Source organism: Silurus aristotelis, assembly GCF_946808225.1.
Source record: "Silurus aristotelis genome assembly, chromosome: 11".
NCBI classification, from domain to species: Eukaryota; Metazoa; Chordata; class Actinopteri; order Siluriformes; family Siluridae; genus Silurus; species Silurus aristotelis.
In genome coordinates this window covers 11,891,714-11,913,694 of record NC_139584.1, presented here as the reverse complement: position 1 = coordinate 11,913,694, position 21,981 = coordinate 11,891,714, and the positions used below count along the sequence as shown (strand labels likewise).

Sequence of the window (21,981 nt, the reverse complement as noted above, 5' to 3'; positions counted from 1 at the left end):
GCCACCCAACCTGCTGGAGGTTAGAGGAAAACCTTTCCCCTCTTCAGTCTTCGCTTTTACCAACAACACGACGGCTGTTAATTACATTCAAAAACGGGGGAGGAATGTGATTCTTTTGAGTACAAGGCACCGTGAGGCAGTAGTGACTGAGGGACCTAAACGCAAACCTGAAATCGTCAATTACTACAACCGCTGCAAGGGAGGTGTCGACAATCTAGACAAGGTATGTGCCACTTCCTATTTCAGATCATTTTTACTGAATTCCTGTCCTTGTTAGAGAGATTTAGGATACAGTTTGTTTGTATGATTATTCTCAGTGTCATGTGTAGCTTTAGAATGAAGCTTTTAGTTTTAGAAGCACCTCCCCCGTGCACCAATTGCTGCTGCAATGGTGAGAGAGCTACAGTCTTCTGTAGCTGCTGCCCCTCAGACACCAGCAGGCACCAGCAATGTGGCAATTCAGAGGGGAACATGTAAGTGCTGCAAAAATCGAACAGTCTGCACATGCATGGCCTGTGGTAAATTTATTTGTAAAAATCACTACGTGATTTGCTGCAAGGACTGCTGGCCTAACTAGACACGCACACAAACAGAAAATACATGTTTAATTGTAAATTAGTTCATCATCTGTCTATTTACACTCTTTTTACTTTGATGGTTGTTGCATTTTGTTGTTGTTGTTGTAATAAATTGTTTATAAATCTGATTTGGAGTGGGTTTTTTTTTTTTTTTTTTTTTTTTTTAAAACAGAAAAAAATAAATCTGTGGAGGATACATCAAGGATACATCAAAGTGAACAAATGTCACCCTTACTCACATACAAACTATAATAATCAGCTTTACTAATTAAACAGACGGCAGAAATAATGGCTATTATACAGTGCCTTGCGAAAGTATTCGGCCCCCTTGAACTTTGCGACCTTTTGCCACATTTCAGGCTTCAAACATGAAGAGATAAAACTGTAATTGTTTGTGAAGAATCAACAAGTGGGACACAATCATGAAGTGGAACGAAATTTATTGGATATTTCAAACTTTTTTAACAAATAAAAAACAGAAAAATTGGGCGTGCAAAATTATTCAGCCCCCTTAAGTTGATAGATAGATAGATAGATAGATAGATAGATAGATAGATAGATAGATAGATAGATAGATAGATAGATAGATAGATCGATAGATGGAACTTTATTGTCATTGCATAGTACAGGTACATAGCAACGAAATGCAGTTTGGCATCTACCAGAATTGCAAAATGTAGCAGTCGTGCAAAAGTGCAAATAAATATATGGCATATTTACAGCAAGTTATAGTGATAATATGTAAACATATGTAAAGTAAATAAATACAAAGGCAGTAACAGTGCAGAGGTGTGTGGACATCAATTTAGAGTACAAGTCGAATAAACAGTCTACTATATATAAATATATGTAAATATATACACACAGGTTATATACACAAATGAATGAAATGTTGGGCAGAATGTACAGTAATGATATAAGGATACACAGATAAAAATAGTGCAGATGTAATGGAGTAAAAGATATACTTTGTAATATGTACATGTATAGTACAGAGGTTATATACAGTGTTTGTTTTGTGGTGATTTAGCGGTGTAGTGTAGAGTTCAGTAGTGTGATGGTGGATGGAAAAAAAGCTGTCCCTGAACCTGCTGGTTCTGGTGCGCAAGTTCCTGTATCTCCTTCGTGATGGAAGGAGGTTAAACAGTTTATGACTGGGATGTGAAGAGTCCTTGATAATGTGAGCTCACGCTGCTAGATTGCGGATCTCTTCCCTGTAGGCCAAGTCGTTGTTGTTGTCGATCTGGCCGACCACGGTGGTGTCATCTGCATACTTCATGAAGATGTTGGGTTATACAGAGGAGCACATCGTGGGTGAACAGGGAGTAGAGCAGTGGGCTCTACTCTACAGTAATACTCTATAATACTTTGTAGCGCCACCTTTTGCTGCGATTACAGCTGTAAGTCGCAGTTGGGGTATGTCTCTATCAGTTTTGCACATCAAGAGACTGAAATTTTTGCCCATTCCTCCTTGTAAAACAGCTCGAGCTCAGTGAGGTTGGATGGAGAGCATTTGTGAACAGCAGTTTTCAGTTCTTTCCACAGATTCTCGATTGGATTTAGGTCTGGACTTTGACTTGGCCATTCTAACACCTGGATATGTTTATTTGTGAACCATTCCATTGTAGATTTTGCTTTATGTTTTGGATCATTGTCTTGTTGGAAGACAAATCTCCGTCCCAGTCTCAGGTCTTTTGCAGACTCCATCAGGTTTTCTTCCAGAATGGTCCTGTATTTGGCTCCATCCATCTTCCCATCAATTTTAACCATCTTCCCTGTCCCTGCTGAAGAAAAGCAGGCCCAAACCATGATACTGCCACCACCATGTTTGAGAGTGGGGATGGTGTGTTCAGGGTGATGAGCTGTGTTGCTTTTACGCCAAACATAACGTTTTGCATTGTTGCCAAAAAGTTCGATTTTGGTTTCATCTGACCAGAGCACCTTCTTCCACATGTTTGGTGTGTCTCCCAGGTGGCTTGTGGCAAACTTTAAAAGACACTTTTTAAGGATATCTTTAAGAAATGGCTTTCTTCTTGCCACTCTTCCATAAAGGCCAGATTTGTGCAGTATACGACTGATTGTTGTCCTATGGACAGAGTCTCCCACCTCAGCTGTAGATCTCTGCAGTTTATCCAGTGTGATCATGGGCCTCTTGGCTGCATCTCTGATCAGTCTTCTCCTTGTATGAGCTGAAAGTTTAGAGGGACGGCCAGGTCTTGGTAGATTTGCAGTGGTCTGATACTCCTTTCATTTCAATATTATCGCTTGCAGAGTGCTCCTTGGGATGTTTAAAGCTTGGGAAATCTTTTTGTATCCAAATCCGACTTTAAACTTCTCCACAACAGTATCTTGGACCTGCCTGGTGTGTTCCTTGTTCTTCATGATGCTCTCTGCGCTTTAAACAGACCTCTGAGACTATCAGAGTGCAGGTGCATTTATACGGAGACTTGATTACACACAGGTGGATTCTATATATCATCATTAGTCATTTAGGTCAACATTGGATCATTCAGAGATCCTCACTGAACTTCTGGAGAGAGTTTGCTGCACCGAAAGTAAAGGGGCTGCACGCCCAATTTTTCAGTTTTTTATTTGTTAAAAAAGTTTGAAATATCCAATAAACTTCGTTCCACTTCATGATTGTGTTTATGATATCTTTGTCTAAAGCCTGAAATGTGGCAAAAGGTTGCAAAGTTCAAGGGGGCCGAATACTTTCACAAGGCACTGTAACTCTCTATAAACCCCAGAATAAAGTGCATTGCTAAATTATCACCTATAACTTGACCTATTGTACCATACACTTTCATTGCAGATATGGGCAGATAAATTCCTTCACTCTTAGGCCTTTTAAATATCAGAAATTAAATGCTACAGAACCAATTCAAAGCTGTATTTTTTTTTTTTTTTTTTACTCCTGACAATAAAACAAAGCCACAAGATGAATGTTTAAAAATGGCTGAATTAAACTTTCATAATACAAGCAGCCTAATTTATGAACACTACATTTCGAGCCTAGGGGATAGAGGGAGTCTCAAACTCATCAAAGTAGAGCTGAATTTGTTAGGAATGTGAGTTTTGAGAACAGTGGATGGGTTTTACAATAGCACCAATCACTAAAATCTTAAAAAAAAAAAAATGTGGACTGTCAGACATGACTGTTTTGATCTGGTCACAAATCTCACTATTTTGGAAAATTAATTTCAAACTTTCCAGTATGGGAATATATATGAATGTGTTATTCACTGGAACCTGACCAAAGGTTCCAGTTTGCCTGTTGTGTCTGTTATCGTACCTGACACCAAGCACAATTTCCTCTGGCTTTACAACACCCCACTTTTCACTAATTTTATTATGCATCTCATTTATAAATTCCTCCAGATCACTGACAATTGATGAGACTTCACTACAATGAGCACCACTACCTTAAAGTTTAGCAACAATACATGCACACGTTATTTATGTGTCTTGATCCATGTTCCAACCCAATGCTCTCAGTATTTACCAATTCAGCTAAAATTTCTGGCTAATTCAGTAATTTTGTTCTTAAATCATTATCAGATTTAAGCAAAAATAAGTTTAAAAAAAATAATCAGCCTCGGTTCTAATCATAACTACTAATTTATTTTTTTAAATCCAGGATTTTAAATTAATTGCCAATTTAGTGATCACATATGGGGCAGGGGAAACAGAAAAGGATTATTTTAATTAAAAAATTGGTCTTTAAAAAAAATTTTTAGTCTGCATTTTCAGTCTTGGATGTGTCAAAGATTAGTAATAAAACTTACTCTTATGCATTTAGTTTTTTTGCAGCTTTAGCTTGAATTATATTTTGTTGGTGGTGGCTGTCACCTAAAAACCAAATGTCACCTAGACCACCTGGTAAGGATCTTCTCCGAGGCAACCCTTATGTCATTAGGACAGAATTTCCCCAAACCTGAGGTCTGTGCTACTGATATGGGGCTGAGATCATATTTTCAGTCACACTGAGACCTATAAAATGATACCAAACATGTGAAGGTAAAATTTATACGTTGTAATTATTACATTATGCAAGTAAAGTAGCTTGAATTTTTAGACCTTCTAAGTCACCTTTCCATGACCTGGCCATCTCCCCAGGACCGAAAGAGGGGGCTCAAGGATGGTTGACTGGGCAGCTAAACAGATGGCTTTCTCTCCTCAAATCAAAAAGATCCTCTCCTCAGATTAAAAGGTTTATTGTTTTGTTGAACAGTTCTCTGGGTCTGAGATCATGAACAGATCTGACCATCCTTACAGTTTTAATGTCCCCTCCGCAGTCTTCGCTTTTACCAGCAACACGTCGGCTGTTTAAATTACATTCCCAAATGGGGGAGGATTGCGTTTCTTTTGAGTCAAAGGATACATCAAGGTCGGTGAACAAAGGTCACTCTCTCTCTCGCACACGCAAACACAAACTGTTATTAATCCATAGGAAAGCCAGAAACTAAGCTATCTAGTCACAGCTCTCTCTTGTAGAAAAACAGCCAATAACATCAAATGATGGGTAGGGTTGGGTTAAGAAGGATTCAACATTTTGAGCAAACATGGTGAATTAAAGTGGACAGAAAATGGATGAGTTCTTTTTAATGTTTGTAAAATTGATATCGAGGCCTTGCCATATACATACCTTTATTTCACTGTCATACAGGGTTGCTTTGCAAAAGCAATCCATAAATTGACAACCACTGTTTGTTCTGGATTTTTATGTTTATTGCTACAATGGTATTAAATCTCAATGAGACCAAACTGAGTTTTTTTTTGTTTTGTTTTTAAATAATAATTGATGTTATTAGTGGTTATTGATGCCTCTGCTAGACATGTATGCAGGGGATGCAGCTGCAGTAAATGGAGACTTGTTGAATTGTGTTCATTGGGTTTCTTGCTTTAGTAATAGCATTAATTCTTGCTGCATGAGATATTCTGCGTTGCTGTATAATATTGATGGTTTTTATAGACGTGGCATCATAATGAGGGTATTATGAAGTGGAATAATTCAGGCAGTTCACCACTCTTATTTGTGAGTCGTATTAATCGAGTCAATGAATTTCTGTTACTACAGGTTACAGTGAAGTGGTGAGACATTGTCATCTAGTGTATATAGCGTGTACTGCGAGCTACTGCGCCATCTTTAAACTACCCACAAGGCTTTGCGTGAGTCGTTTAAATGCCCTCGTCCCATTTTCTCCCGCCTTATTCATTGTGTGCAGTGGAGAGTAAGTCGGTTTTTTTTTTTTTTTTTTTGCGTTGTAGAATTTATTTTTGTAAGGAGATTGTAGTCTTTATTTAGCGTCATAGCGTCAAACGCGTTTTCTGCTTTAGCTAACATCTCACGCCTCCCCGCCCCTTCCGTTTCTCTCTGTTACATTCCTTGTGTATATATGATGAGAATTATTTGGTATGGACATCTGAGAAAATCTGATGAATGCCAACATTTCTGACATTGTGTATAAAAGTTTCTAATGGATTTTTATATGTAGTTTGCTTCCTGAGTCCCACGTCGTGGTCATGCAGTACAGATTAACTTTTTTTTGTCCTCCGTCTGTTGTGCAGGAGGAACTGGATCCAGCAGGCGTTCCTCATCCAGATATGGGTAAGTCAACTTAGAAATAAAAACATTTTAGTTTCTATACACAAATCTATCCTGCCTGTGATGAAGAAAAATGTATAAGAGTAGTGGACAGAAGTGGTTTCTGAGAACTTAAATCTGAGGCCCTGAAATAATTTACTAATTTATTCTATTAACATGGACATTAAAACTGAATCTGGTCCTTTTTATATAGTGCTGGGAAATTTGTACGCTCTACTTGTGCACAGGTATGTTTGGCTCTAAAAATAAATAAATAAATAAATAAATAAATATATATATATAAAATAAATAAATTTATATTGTACTTGTGTTCTCTACTTAATTTGCTACTCTTGAGTCAAGATTGATGAAGCTGTAACCACCAAATGTTTAATCTGAATCAAATTTTGTTCCTCCTGGAGTTGACCTGATTTTTTTTTTATGTGATTATTTATTTTTCCCTCTTCTGCTTGAATGACTTGGCTTTCTGCTGGGATGTTGGCTCGGTAAAATGAACATGGTGAGCATTTATTTATTTATTGCTGTAAACCTGAGTACCATTTACTGTCTATGATGATTGTTAAAACAATGGGAATCTCTCTGAATAAGAGTGAAAGAGATATTTGTACTGAGACAGTAGTGCATAATTTTTATTTATTGGTTTTGGTATGCTTGTCCTGATGAGTCTATCTCTTGTAGGGTTCCTATGGCAAGTTTGTGATGTGGCCAAGTGAAGCACACACAGGGGTAAGGATTAATTTTTTCACACGGAAATGCGATTTTAGTGCAAGTGATGACTGCATAGTTCAGCAGAATCTCCATGTAGATCCATGCGCAATGTCTTTCGCTCCTAGCTGATGTATTGAGTAAAGACTGATTCATGTGATCACTACTTCTACTAGCTTTTAAAATGATTTCTTCTGTTTATTTTTAGCATCTTCATGGTAGATGGAGGAGCCCTTGTCTATGGTTGGCATGACTACGGGTATGTGGTTATTTGGTTTTGTGGTCACTTTCCTCAAACCCAGAAAGGATGATCTTGAATCAGGTCTCTTATCTTGTTGAGGACATGTTGGTTTAATGACTGATCTGGATTTAGGTGTTGGTTTTTCATAGCTATCTTATCTTAGTTTTAATCCTGTGTTCTCTTTTACAGGTGACTGTTTTGAATGGTGAGTTCTTATCAAAGTTCTGTTTGTTTTTAGCTCATATGATCAGTGGGATGATATTTTATTTTTGATCCATTGACTTTCCCATGGAGAGTGGATATTAGCTCTGTCTAATGGTCATTTGAGTAGACTTCAGACCTCATGGGGAATGTTTTCTGTTCTAACAGGAGTATACTCATTGACAGGTGAAGTTGTCTGCATCCTGTATCAAGATGCACGAGGCTCAACAGGTTTGTATGATGATGCAATAATGAACCCACACCTTGGGTTCGGTGATGTTTTACAAATGTCTGACCTGAACACAAATGTGGACAGCCTTTTTTTTAAATCTATGAGCCCATGTTTTTAATCTATTTCACGCTGTTCTGATTTACCTTGTTGATCATAACTCTCTATTACCCTCAGATTGACATGCAGTTTGATGGCTGAGGTAAGTAATGTTTGTGCTTGTTAATTAGTGTTCTGCAGCCTGTGATGAAGAGATTCTGCCAAATGATTCTGCTAATTATAACCCTTTCCATTACATTCATTTCTGAGGTTGCCTTCTGGTTATGTCCTATTTGTGCTGGTCAGGTAAACATTCCTGATGATTGATTTCTTGTATTTTTTTGCAGCTCTAGCTGAACTGTGATCTGAACAAGACCTGGACGTTCTGGTGTTTTCCACTCCCAGTTAAATAGATGTTTAATTTGATTGTATTTGAACCATTATCTGGTGTTCAAAAAATATTAGTTTTTTTTAATTAAATTTTTTTATTATAACTTTTGCTTAAATCTTTTAACCTCAGTTCTGATCTTTTTGTTTTTTTTTTGTCAATTTAGTAACGTCACAGATATGGGGGGCGTACAGAAAATGACTTAATTTTAATATAAAAATTGATTGTGGATTGGATCTTTGACCATTTATCACAGTCTTGGATGTGTCAAAGATTAGTGTGTGCACATGTGAGGGAGAGAGGATGACCTTCGCTCACTGACCCCTGATGTGTCTGAGAAAATCAGAATTTGCACCTCAGCTCTCAGAACTACAGAGTCTACATAGCGTAAACAAAGTAAGTGGATTTACACCCTTGCATGTCATTCTGCTGGTCATTTGACAATGAAAAAAGCAAGCAAAATGAGGAGAACCATCACTCCTGAAGTGGTTTTGGATGAAGATATGCAGCCTGACTCCAACATGCTGCAGGACTTCTTTTCAGACAGCGCTGACTCGAGAGACTCGGATCCAGATTTTGTAGCAGCCTCCTCGTCCTCAACTTCATTGACTGAAAGTGAGGGGGATTCTGAGGATCCTGGGGATTCTGGATCTGGTTGGATCGGGAAAAATGGCCAGGTGTGGTTTCCAAATAATGAAGAGACACTTCATTTTGTAAAGCATGCTCGAGGCGTGACTTCAGGGCCAACACGCTATGCAATTGCGAGGGTCCAGGATGTGGACTCTGCATTTGACCTTTTTTTTACGGTAGAGATGATCGATTTAATAGTCAAAATGACCAACATCAATGGACGGCGCACCAACAAAACATGGACCGATGTGGACTCCACGGATGTCAAAGCCTACATGGGCCTAATCATTTTGGCTGGGGTCTACAGATCCAGAGGGGAGTCCACATGCTCCCTGTGGGACGATCGAAGTGGCCGGGCAGTTTTTAAAGCCACTATGTCCCTCAGCAGGTTTCATGACATAAGCAGAGCGCTTAGTTTTAATGACCAGCTGAACAAAGCAGCTCGCCAAAGAGACGACAAGCTTGCCCCAATCAGAACCTTGTGGGAGATGTGGGCTCCTCGACTTCAAATGCTTTATAATCCTGGCAGAGATGTGACCGTGGATGAACAGCTTGTGGCCTTTAAAGGACGATGCCGATTTCGGCAATATATGCCAAGAAAACCCGCCAAATATGGACTCAAGTTATGGATAATTTGTGATGCCGTCACATCCTATGCTTGGCGGTGTTCACCTTATCTGGGAAAGACCGAGAATGCTCCAGAGGTGGGACAGGGCATGCGAGTTGTCAAGGAGCTGACCGAGGGACTCCAGGATGTCACTGTCACTTGTGACAACTTCTTCACTTCTTATCCACTTGCACAGGCGCTTCTGAAAAAGAAAATATCCTTAGTCGGTACAATCCGAAAAAATAAACCTGAGCTGCCACCCAACCTGCTGGAGGTTAGAGGAAAACCTTTTCCCTCCTCAGTCTTCGCTTTTACCAACAACACGACGGCTGTTAATTACATTCAAAAACGGGGGAGGAATGTGATTCTTTTGAGTACAAGGCACCGTGAGGCAGTAGTGACTGAGGGACCTAAACGCAAACCTGAAATCGTCAATTACTACAACCGCTGCAAGGGCGGTGTCGACAATCTAGACAAGGTATGTGCCACTTCCTATTTCAGATCATTTTTACTGAATTCCTGTCCTTGTTAGAGAGAGAGATTTAGGATACAGTTTGTTTGCATGATTATTCTCAGTGTCGTGTGTAGCTTTAGAATGAAGCTTTTAGTTTTAGAAAAAGTATAGATTAAGTCTGTACTTATTATTGTCTTTGTAGGTTGTCGGAACCTACAGCTGTAGACGAAAAACCAATCGGTGGCCACAAACATTTTTTTTTAACATGGTGGACCTGTCTGCATATAATGCATATGTAATTTTTACAGCCATTGATCCCTCCTGGAACCACCAAAAGCTCTACAGGAGAAGGCTTTTTTTAGAGGAGCTGGGCCACTTGATGGTGTCTGCAGCAATTGTACAGAGAAAGCACCTCCCCCGTGCACCAATTGCTGCTGCAATGGTGAGAGAGCTACAGTCTTCTGTAGCTGCTGCCCCTCAGACACCAGCAGGCACCAGCAACGTGGCAGGTCAGAGGGGAACATGTAAGTGCTGCAAAAATCGAACAATCTGCACTTGCATGGCCTGTGGTAAATTTAGTTGTAAAAATCACTACGTGATTTGCTGCAAGGACTGCTGGCCTAACTAGACACACAAACAGAAAATATTTGTAAATTGTAAATTAGTTCATCTCCATCCATCTATACACTCTTTTTAGTTTGAAGGTTGTTGCATTTTGTTGTTGTCATAAATTGTTTATAAATCTAATGTGAAGTGTTTTATTTTATTTATTTTCTTGTTTTTTTTCTGTTTAACAAAAAAAAAGAAAAAAGGTATACATCAAGGTTAGTGAACAAATATCATCCTCACTCATGCACGTACATGCAAACACAAACTATAATACTCCATAGGGACGCCAGAAACACTATCTACAGCTCTATTTCATGGAGAAAAAAAACAGCCACTAACAGCAAATAAGGATAATCACTAAATTGGCAATTTAAAATCCTGGATTTAGAAACAGTTTTAATCAGAACACGTTGATTTAACAGATTTAAATGAAAAAAGTTGGACTTACTGGACTTTAAAAGCCCGAACAAATGTGACCCTTATTTGGAAAATTGTCAATGTAGCAAAATCTTTAAAATACTTTTTCTAGGTCTTTCACATTAACTACTCAGATTTAGGTGTAAATATACACAGTAAAACTGACTATATAGTTCTCACTGACCAAGGGTTAAATGAACAAACACTACTGCTAGTGTTCAAGGTTTTACTCTACTTCAGTGTTGATTTTATACCATTAAATGTTTAGAAGTAACTTTCCATTTCAGTTAATATTAACATTAGTAATATGGTTAATACGTTGTAGACTTTAAATATGTCTAATTAAAACATAAATATGGAATGTTTTCAAATTAATGCAGAGAATCCACCAAAAATTAATTATAATTCATTATAAATCTTACGTTGCAAAAGCGGCACAAACATCACTGTTGTCTTGTCAAAAATGTGAATAATACTTAGGATAATAATGGTTAAAAAATTACTTGTTAATCTATACAAAAATACCATTTTATTACAGTGGCTGAATCGTTCATAAAAGCAAAGCTCTTTTTCATATAAACAAGACAAACTTTCCAAGACACACAATCTGAAGCTTTCAGTCAAACACTATTAAACAATGAGGAAGTAAAACATACATGCTTTCCCCACTCAACTTTGTAATCAACGGAATCGGTTCTAACCCAGTTAGTGGAATATATACTTTCATGTTCAGGGACTTTAGGAGACGGCAACAAGTCTTCACCACCATCATGGTCTGCAAAATCGAACGAAGACATTGGTCTATACTCTCTGTGGTAAAGTTATCAAGTCCCAGTGACTTGCAATGGCCATATGGTGTTTTTTGGCGAGGCACTTCGTAATGTTCTTACATTTTTTTTAGAGAATTCTTTAAGTGTTTATTTAGCTTAAAATCTCATGCTTCAAGAGTGTAGGAGTGGACCTGGTTTTCTATGCATGAAGGATAATGAAGCAATGAATAATGTTTAGGAAACAAATGTTTATCAGCATACAAAATTTGGAAAAACTGGTTATGCTCTTTGGACAGGTGTTTAAGGGATACCATCAAGCCAAAAGAACCCTTTGAGGAAAAGATAATGTTGATCATTTGCAACAAAAGCAGCAGCAAATTCCAGTGTCTTGTGGCACCACATCACCAAAAATGAATGGGGTATTCTTAACAAGGCACAAGGTTTGAATAGAATTCTAACCCCAGCTGTTGCTGTTGTGCGCCAGGATGTAGGATGTTTTTTTGCGTTCCGGGGTAACCGTAGTCAAAATAAGTTATTCGAGAAATTAAGTCTTGCTTTGAAATACAATTCTTGCATATGTACTGAAATAATTCAGTTCATACTGAGTTACTCCTTCAAGTATGTCATGCATAATGTCAAATGAAAAATTGTTGCACACATGAAAAAACTGCAGTGTGTTTAGAGATGAATCTCTCATTACACTATATATCTACTCCCCATGCACAGATTTAACTTGTGGGTCTAATTGCAGCATCCTACAATGCATTTTAAATCTTGTTTCATCATGAGTAACTACTCTCGGTTCATCCTCAGAAAAAGCATCTTTGGCATCAGCTTTACTTATCAAACAAACGGCAGAAATAATGGCTATTAAAACTCTGTAAACCTCAGAATAGAGTGCATTGCTAAGTTATCACCTATAACTTGACTTATTGTATCATACACTTTTTCTGCAGATATGGGCAGATGAATTCCTTTACTCTTAAGCCTTTTAATATCAGAAAAGAAAGGCTACAGAACCAAATCAAAGCTGTATTGTAAACAAAGCCACAAGATGACAGTTCAAAATGGCTGAATTAAACTTTGGCGGTGGATTTCATAATACAAGCAGCCTAATTTATGAACACAGCATTTCTCAAACTCCTCAAAGTAGAGCTGAATTTGTTAGGAATTTGTGAATTTTGAGAACAGTGGATGGGTTTTACAATAGCACCCATCACTAAAATCTCTAAAACAAATATGTGGCCTGTCAGACATGACTGTTTTGATCTGGTCACAAATCTCACTATTTTGAAAAATTAATTTAAAACTTTCCAGTATGGGAATATAAATAAATGTGTTATTCACTGGAACCTGACTATAGGTTCCAGTTTGCCTGTTGCATCTATATCGTACCTGACACCAAGCACAATTTACTCTGGCTTTACAACACCCCACTTTTCATTGATGTATTCAGTTCTTTTCTTTTTTGAATTTAAAAAGGAAACTGGATTTTCAAATTTTAAAACAATTTCTTCCACTGCTGATCTAACTTTGATCAGCATGTTTTAAATCTAACATTGCTATAAACATACACTGCATCAGCAACCCAGACAACTCTCTGTGAATATTATAAAAGTATTTATAGTTAAGTATGAAAATGCAAACCGAAATCAAAATAGAGAAGACAAAGAATCCATTTAGATTTCTGGCAAATGTAGTTATTTAACTGAACTAACTCCAGATATCCAAAATAAACTCTGGTTTTCCCTAATGCACAAGAGGGTCAGGGAATGTTAAAATACAATCAGCTCCCTAGTTCAGTAGTCAGAGCACTAAAGTGTGCCATTTTAAGGACTGTCTCAATGTAATGTTGTACAATGAGGACGTTGTCATGTCGCTGGAAATTGTCCTCATCAGCATCCCAATGTGTTGTGAGCCAGGATCCTCTATAGTCCTGTAAGGTGGGAACCACCCACTGGTCCAATGGAGGTCTCCAGAGGCGTGGTAAAGGATTCTCGCGCGTTCTAGTCTTTCCTTTCACATTAGATAATAAGATATGGATTTATGCATTTCTTTATTTTGGTTATTAACCTCTTATCTGACTCCAATTAAATAAAACTTTGTTTGTAAAAAATTATTTTACTAATAGTACAATTTGGATGGATGTTTGATTAGTTATTCTGATTAAGCTCTGGTATTACACTCGTTCATTCGGTTTTCATAGTCGCACATGATCCTAGTATGGGCCTTATAATTAATATACTGGTCAACGGACATAAGCGAATCAGTATTGGTCGCTGCCAGAGGTTGGACTATATGCTTAAGCGGCCGCTCTCTGTGTGCTCAGCTTTAAACATACTTTGTTTAGTCCCCTTAGAGGTGACACTTAATTATTACAATAATTATTTCTAACCAAAGGTAATGAATAGAATAATATTGAAATAATCAGAGGTTGAGGCTGACCCTAATGTCAGAAATGTTACAATGTTACATATTGTTAGCCTCCACGCTTCTAAGTACACTTAAACTAACGCCAAGTGCTAGTCGTATCTCTCAAATCCTCAGCTGATGTATTACTCTAACTGGGATTTAGGCCAAACCTAGCCTGATTTCAGTCCTTACGGTAACTACGGATGCAACGTTATTACTTGCAGTGTCAACATTTATTAGCAACACAGAATAAAATCAAACATAATTTATTAACCAGGTAAGAAAATCACAATTTAAAGCCAATTCATAGTTAAATTAAAATATAACACAAATACAAACCAATAGTATTTACATTTAAACAGGAAATATAAAACCTTTGATACCTGGTAAAAGACGACACAATAATTGTGCGGGAGATCTGTTTACAGATTCCCTGAAATGTTGGTCGGTTCTCTTTAAATATCCAGATAGAGTAAACATTATGTAAACATTATTTATCAATGGGAGTTTGCATTTGCTTGGTTCTTATAGACCTGTGGGAGGCACCTCGCCTGTATACATTAGTAGTGGGGCACATGCCCCTTGCATACAGTTATGTTTTCTTAACTCTATTAAACCTTTTTTTATTATTTGTTTTATTGCTGTGGGAATGGGACCTGTGTACCAGTCGCGATAAAACCTTTGTAATGAAATGAAACATGAAAATTTTCCGTCGTTATTTACATGTGATATGACCTTTCTTACACATAATCATCTGGTGTGCTGTAGAATGTCCTGTGTTGAGAATGTAACAAGAAAAAGAGGGGTAAAGGGGTCAGACATTTGTCTGCAGATCTACCATATGTATGGCGATGTGGTGTTTGAAGACCAAGGGTAGCTTTTCAGGGAGCCTACTGTATTCCAGATAAAGTTCTGGTTCTCGAGAGGGGTGTTGTGGGGTCTTGGTCCCCTGCCGTGAGTCCTAGAGGAAACTTGTTGTGTTGTAAAGAGTTCTCTTTTAATGTTCTTGTTGCCTCGGGCACCTACAGGGCACACACCCTGCACTCTCGGGCAGCAATGCTGTGTTCTCGGGGAGGGCTGACCTTTTGTTCAGGATCAAGCAAAAGTCTTACAGTCCTTACCAGTGCCCACCTTCATATTTACCATATACTGATTCATGAGCTGGGAAGCTGATGGAGACGCACACTCTATATGATGTCATTTTTAATGCTAGCACTAAAAATCTTTCCTTTGTCAGCAAGTGTCAAGACAAAGAAATGTTAAGTTTCAAATATGAATTTCTAATAAGTTGATGTACTGAACCAAAAAACTGTAATTTACCTAACCATTTTCACACTTGTATCGGTATATGGATTTCTGGAAAAACTCGAACGAACCATTTCTGTTCCTTGAACCTGCGTGAAGAGACACAAACCCCAGAAGCCGCCACTTCATTTTCCTCTTTATTAAGAAGGTTCTTGAAAAATATATAAAATATACATGGTTTATGTGAAACATAACACAACCTGTTTTTCTTTTCTTTTTTTTAAACATCCCAGCCCTAACTCCTGCTCCCAGACTCCTTTAGGTGCAAAAAAGAGAAGAGGACTGTGAAAATCGAAGCAGATCATAGATAGAGGCAACACAGTTATGAGACTTTGAAAGAGAAAATATATCTTCAATTAAAGTTTTCCTTGGCTGCTAGGGGAATGGAGCAAAATATGCTTTAGCAAAATTGTGTAGTTGAAAGTAACGGAATAAATTAGATTTGGAGATACTCAATCTACTTGGCATTTCATTGAATGACACAAGACACAAATGTGTGATCCAGAAACAAGTCATCAAACAGAACTATGCCCTTCCCCCTGAGCTGAGCAAAAGTTGAATCCAGAGTAGAAGGCATGAAAAGATGATTGCCACAATTATGCGCGTAAGTAGTGAGTATTTTTAATCTAAAGTGCTGAACTGTTTTTAGGTCTTAGGTAAGGAAAGTACAGTCGGATTAGTGGTGTATTTAGAGGGGCATCTCAAATCAGAGTAAAAAACTAATGCAGATAGAGAAGATGATGTGCAGGAGTTAGCTTCGATCATACACCAATTAATATTTGAGGAATTATGCCACAAATATATTTTCTGAATATAAGATGCCCAGTAATAGAAAATGAAATTTGGAAGGGCAAGACCCCCATCCCATTTAGTTCTTTAAAGAATTGACCTTGTAACTCGTGGGGGTTTCCCAGCCCAGACATATGAGGATATAATGGTATCAAGTAGGTAGGTATTCATTCTAATTGATTCAATCCTGCATACTAACGATAATAGAAGATTATTAGAATGTTGAAGATCTACTTTAATACGGTCCACCAATTTTGTCAAAATGTCAAGCGATCTATCCACACTACCTTTGCGATCGACCAATAGATCGCGATCGACGTATTTTAACACCCCTGGTTGACATGAACACTGTGGTTAACACCAGACAACTTTAGAGCAGGGAACACTGTAAATAAACAATTAAATCAACATTAAAGGTTTAGTGGTGTGGTTTTTAATGTATTTAATTCGGAGTAAATCTAATCTGACTGTCCCCAAAACATTATTTGTGAAACAAATTGAAAATAATAAACTCCAAACTAATCAGACTTTTATAAATTAAAGTTCAGCTAAATTATTATTTTTTTTTTAATGAATATGACAGATTGATTTTGCGTAAATAAACCGTAAATATGTGAGGCTCGGAAAATACCTTAAAGGCCAAGTAAGAGAGGGGGGGTGGTCTTTCGTTTATGTAATGTGAAGGAAAGCCCTGCCCATAGGAAAACACGAGGCTTGTCGGTAGTAGTCGCTGGGACTGCCGGAAATTACGTCACAGCACCGCGGCAGCTTGCCCCGGGTAAACAGCGATGGTCCGTTTTGACGCCTGTGAAAGCCTGGTAGACTGTGACTAATGGCTAAATGGGCACAATAAAGAGGGCTATTTGTGATTCTTTGTCCAGACTGCATACCTGTCCGACCTGATGCTCGTGTTCGCGTGTTTTTCCGCGCTGCTGGCGGCGTCCGTGAACGCAAACCTGTTTCAATTTGACAGCATCTCAAATGTGTCAACCTATTACTTTAACTACCTCTACTGCCATGTTTGGGAAGGAGAGTGCCAGCCGAACCAGGACGATGCGACCCAGCAAGGTAGGGGAAGATGGACTGAATGGCCAGCACGGTTTTTTTCCTCCCCTTCCAGTATGAAAAGCGTCATCAAAACTATAGGTTTTATTCAGGACTGCACTGTGCTATCGGCAGCTTTACCACTGTATTGTCATTAAAAGAAACCGAAACCAAATCCTATGTCTTACATTTTAGAAATGTAAATTCTTGCTCTGTTCAGTGCCTACAGAGAACACGTGGTCGTGGCTTTCTCAGGATTATATGGGGATGGTGTCCAACTGGTACTGCAGTATTAAACAGTGCTGTGATTCAGGAGACTGCAGAATTACTAACAACATCACAGGTACAATGTTCAACAGCACATCATGTATTTTACAGCCATATAAACCATTGCTATCAACTATATTTTAGATATAGCTGTACATTTTTAAATATATGTTTCATGTATAAATTGTGGACACAAAAGCAGCTTTATTTCTGGAACTGTGTATTTAGGTCTAGAGCAGGATCTTCAGATGAAACTTCATGGGCAGCACCTGGCTCAGTCAGTGGTCCTGAAGGCCATTCAAGGCTTCATTAATAACCCTGAGTCCAACAAACCCCTGACCCTGTCCTTCCACGGCTGGTCAGGCACAGGCAAGAACTTTGTGGCTCGGATGGTGGCAGATAACCTGTATCGTGACGGAGTGAAGAGTGAGTGTGTGCGTCTGTTCATTGCCCCGTTCCACTTCCCGCATGCGAGACTGGTGGACGTGTACAAGGTGAGGCATTCTCACAAGGTCTTTATGCTAAATTACTATTACTTAAGAAGAAGACTATCAGTTAATCTAATTTCACACCAGATGGAGTTTTCTCTATGAGACAAAAGGCTTTGAGAGGTGTGGGCTTTACTTCTTTTGTAATTCCTCGGGTTAAGAAGCAACAGCCAGTGCAGCAATTATTCTCCTGCAAACAGAAAATTATTATACTCCATGTAATTCAAATGTGCTCTAGATGAAAAGAATATGAAAGATGAAAGAATGATTTAAAGCTGTATATGTTAGTTGCCGATGATAACACACATTTATTATTATTATCATCAATTATTATTATTCATATTTTGTGTATTATGTATTTTAAAGTGTTTTGATGCTTTATGCAAACTCTTGTGCATGTGTTTTTAGGGCCAGTTAAAGGAAGCTATTAGAGACATGGTCCTCCGTTGCCCACAGACACTCTTCATTTTTGATGAGGCAGAGAAATTGCACCCTGGTCTTATTGACGCCATTAAGCCCTTCATGGACCACTATGATAATGTGGATGGTGTTAGCTACAGAAAAGCTATATTCCTGTTCCTAAGGTTGGTGTTTCCTCATTTAACGAGTTTCATTTAAATTAAATACGCATTTAGCATTTTCTTTGGTGGCCAAGCAGTGAGACTTGGTGAGCCACAAATTCACAGGTGTGTTTCAATCACTGTCTAATCAATAACAGAAAAGCAGTCATAACTTTCGGAAAAGGGATTCAAGAGTGATTTCTATTTTCTTGATATTAGGGTAGTTGAGTAGGTTTTAGCGTACGAAAATTCTTTGATTGTAGGAAAAAGGGGCTAAATGATCAACAGGGTGGTATTGCTGTTGCAGCTGCTGCAACTGTTGCTACTGCTTTGAACTGTGCTGTTTTCTTTTGCTACTTTGACCTGTGGTCCTGATCGCTATTTCTCTTGCATAACCTCAGGATAAGATCCTGAAGACCCATAGCAAGTGTGACATAGTCAGAGCCCATTATCGGGAAACATTTTAGTGTTAAAAAATCTTTTGTGTGGCTCACTGTGATAAACTTTTTTGTAGGAGTAGCAAGAAAAGCTTAAAAGAAATAAACAACTAAATAAAATACAATATGGCCGAAAATGTAATGCAGTGGGAGAAGTGGGATTGTTAAACTCGCCATGAGCCAGGAAATCCAAATTTTGGACACGCAGTTCAAAGGTTTTAATCATAAATATTAAATTCTTGGTCTCCTAATGAAAAATTGTTTTAATCCACTTAACTGGAGGGATCTTGTACAATGTCAGATGTAAATTTATTTTCATTGGGATATATTATATAGATATTTCAGGAGTGCTGCTTCTTCAAATATATGAAAGGTGTGTGTTAAGCAATATAATACATTCTATGGCTGACAGAAGTATAGTGCAGTGGAAGATTCTATGTGCTATTACGATGTATTTAAAATTTGTAATCTATACTTTTTGTCTTTTTAAAGTATTTTTAAATATATTTAAAATATATGATCCGGAAATCAGAAAAAAACACTAGTAATGCTGTAAAAAAAAATTGCACTCAACTCTGTTTAAATTTCTTTAATCTGTGTCTTTAGTAATATTGGTGGTGCAATTATTAATGACGTAGCACTGGATTTTTGGCATTCGGGGCAGAACAGGGAGGATATTGGTATGGAAGATCTGGAACATAGACTGCGAGCAGAATCTCTGGAGACGGAAGGCAAGTGCTTATATTAATACACAGAAATTTGAACAAACACAAACCTCTACATTTACTCTATGTATATAAAATACATATGTATATAAAATAGCTCAAAAGAACTGATTTATTGTTAGTCAAATTAAGTCATGTTTGTTTCTTTAGCACTTTTCACAACAGACATTGTCTCAAAGCAGCTTTACAGAATTTAAATATGAAGTCACTCTTTCTCTGCTCTAGGAGGATTTTCCCAAAGTGAGCTCATGTCGGGACACCTGATTGACTTCTTTGTGCCATTCTTGCCCCTTGAATATCGTCATGTTACACTGTGTGCTCGGGATGCATTTGTTACTCGTGGTGTGGAGCCTGATGAGGCAACTCTGGATGAGGTAGCTAAAGCCATGCTGTACGTACCCAAAGAAGAGAAACTCTTTTCTGCACAGGGTTGCAAATCTATTCCTCAAAGAATTAACTTCTTTTTGCATTAATAGAAGAACACAAAAGTCACTAAGGCAACATGAACAATTATGGCAAATATAACAATGAATAAAAATGAGACTGTTACCTGGTTTCTGGATTCAGAAACCTGACACAACCTTGAACAGGATAAAGCAGTTACTGAGGATGAATGTTTTGAAAAACATGCAGCATGAAGATCTATCAATACCAGAGTTCATACGGAGTTAAAAAATGGAGAGCTGTTACTTGAAAATGCTGAATCCCACATACTATTTCTTAGTTTCCTTTTTATTAGCACCAGTCTAACAGAGCTTTTTCAGTGGACAGGCAGTACAGTTTTGGTCATGTACTTGTACCATACCATATCTTTTCACATACGTCAGCTTAATTAATAAAACGCACAAATCTGTTTTTAAAATAGTTTTATCTGTAATTCAATATTTAAAATGTGACAATATTCTTTAAATAATGCAGGTTTTTTAACCTTACATTAGTACTTTTGCTTATTACCATTTAAGTATGCTCCAAAATTTACAGGGAAGTAGGGAAGTGATTTGTAGTAGGTGGAATGTTTCCATTATAAAATGTATCCATAACAAAAAAAAAAAGAAAGGTACAAAATCTGTAATTTTAAAGGCCCTTGTTTAAATTTGTTTACAGTCTATACTTTAAGAAGGTGTATTAAATGAAGAAAATGTGGATCGGTTATTATGCTTTACCCACTAGTGAAACATAATGTAATAAAATCAATGTTTAAATGATAGCATTCTTTGCTTGACATTATACAAGCATTTATGTAGGACACCATTTCTGCTTATAGCACAAATTGCATTGTGGCCAATAATGGATGCTGGTCTTCGGCTCAGGCTGATCTTGTGCTGCCCCACTGTACAACTATATACTGTACACAGGTTCTGTATGCACCAGTCTACCTTTTTTTAAATTATTTACTAGAAATTTTAAATCTAGCAACTTTTTTTTTTTGGTTAAAGTCCACTCTTTATCCACAGTTTCATTCACTGTCATGTAACATATTTTGTTTTGGAATGTAAATCTACTGCTAAATTTTCCTTTTCTTTGTCTGCACTTTTGTTAAGAAACATCAATTTTATAATCAGTGAAAATTCTCTTGCCGGAAATACTGACAAGAAAATGTGTTACTACTTTGGAACATACTGTATACTGGGTGGTGTCTATAAATGGGTTTAGTTTCACTACAAATATTCATAAAAGACTCTACAGAACATTGTGTGCATATATTTAAACAGGTTTTCTATCCTATATTGATTTTGGGGGTTCTAGTGAGTCAATAGCAGTCACCTATTTGGCACCACAGCAAAGGAGTGGTAACAACATGCTTTAAGGGCAAAGCATAAAATTCAAGTTTGTACTGCTTATTAGGAAATGGGGGGAAAAAAGTAGGAAAGAAATATGAAATTTAAGGTTGTTTTTCTTTACATGCTTATCACTGGTAAAGGCAATAAATGTTTCCTTTTACATTTTGTCATTTATTTAATAATAATATGCTTTTTTATGACTACCATAAATGGAATAATTTCAAAATAATTTCAGGAGACAAGACCATTATAAAAAATTACTGGTGTTTCCATTACAACAAAAGTCTATTTTTCTAGAGAAAATACCAGATTGTGACAGCAATAAGAACAACGTGTAGTCTGGGGATAGTGTGTAGCCCTTCGACCTCTTACCTAAATGATTTTTCCATACACTATTGAATTGCACGGTGTTTACAGTGTCATTACTAAAGAGATGAGTATGTTGAAGTGAAAGGTTTTAAATGAAATCTACATACAAGTACCTCATGCTTTTTTGTCATTATCATTGCTGTGAAATTTTGTGTAAAAAAAAAAAATATCCTAAATAAAATTTACATTTTCCATGCTTTTTTTTTTTTGTTTGCTAAAATAGTAACGTCACCTTATATTTAAAGAATATTGACATTTTATGTATATTTGGAACAATTGATAACACTGTATTTAGCATTTAGACTAACATTTCCACTACACATTCACCAGC

General features: G+C 37.4%; 2 protein-coding genes across 22 annotated transcripts in view; both read left to right on the top strand.

Moving 5' to 3' along the window:
- The window catches only part of LOC310732998 (piggyBac transposable element-derived protein 4-like), a 35,712-nt gene extending 25,288 nt beyond the window's left edge, over nt 1-10,424 (top strand). For 4 of the 21 annotated variants that reach the window (XM_083553824.1, XM_083553831.1, XM_083553813.1 and 1 more), the window contains 5 exons: nt 7,097-7,147; nt 7,319-7,561; nt 7,737-7,761; nt 7,946-9,701; nt 9,880-10,424. In XM_083553824.1, coding sequence (XP_083409950.1) covers nt 8,430-9,701; nt 9,880-10,305 — 1,698 coding nt within the window. In that variant the 5' untranslated portion in view covers nt 7,097-7,147; nt 7,319-7,561; nt 7,737-7,761; nt 7,946-8,429 and the 3' untranslated portion in view covers nt 10,306-10,424. The other 17 variants (XM_083553820.1, XM_083553825.1, XM_083553826.1 and 14 more) reach the window with 17 other exon arrangements.
- On the top strand, nt 362-20,680 carry tor3a (torsin family 3, member A). Its single transcript, XM_083553840.1, has 7 exons — nt 362-473; nt 16,861-17,047; nt 17,244-17,366; nt 17,519-17,784; nt 18,187-18,362; nt 19,382-19,506; nt 19,726-20,680. The coding sequence occupies exons 1-7, from the start codon at nt 450-452 to the stop codon at nt 19,971-19,973; spliced, it is 1,149 nt and encodes a 382-aa protein (XP_083409966.1). The 5' UTR covers nt 362-449; the 3' UTR covers nt 19,974-20,680.
- Nucleotides 20,681-21,981: the final 1,301 nt, after the last annotated feature.

Excerpts from the sequence above, each read along its gene's own strand:
- tor3a (XM_083553840.1), top strand. The coding sequence starts at position 450 with ATGTGGCAATTCAGAGGGGAACAT. Across the intron at positions 17,367-17,518 it reads AATTACTAACAACATCACAG|GTCTAGAGCAGGATCTTCAG; the intron begins GTACAATGTTCA and ends CTGTGTATTTAG. Across the intron at positions 19,507-19,725 it reads AGAATCTCTGGAGACGGAAG|GAGGATTTTCCCAAAGTGAG; the intron begins GCAAGTGCTTAT and ends TCTCTGCTCTAG.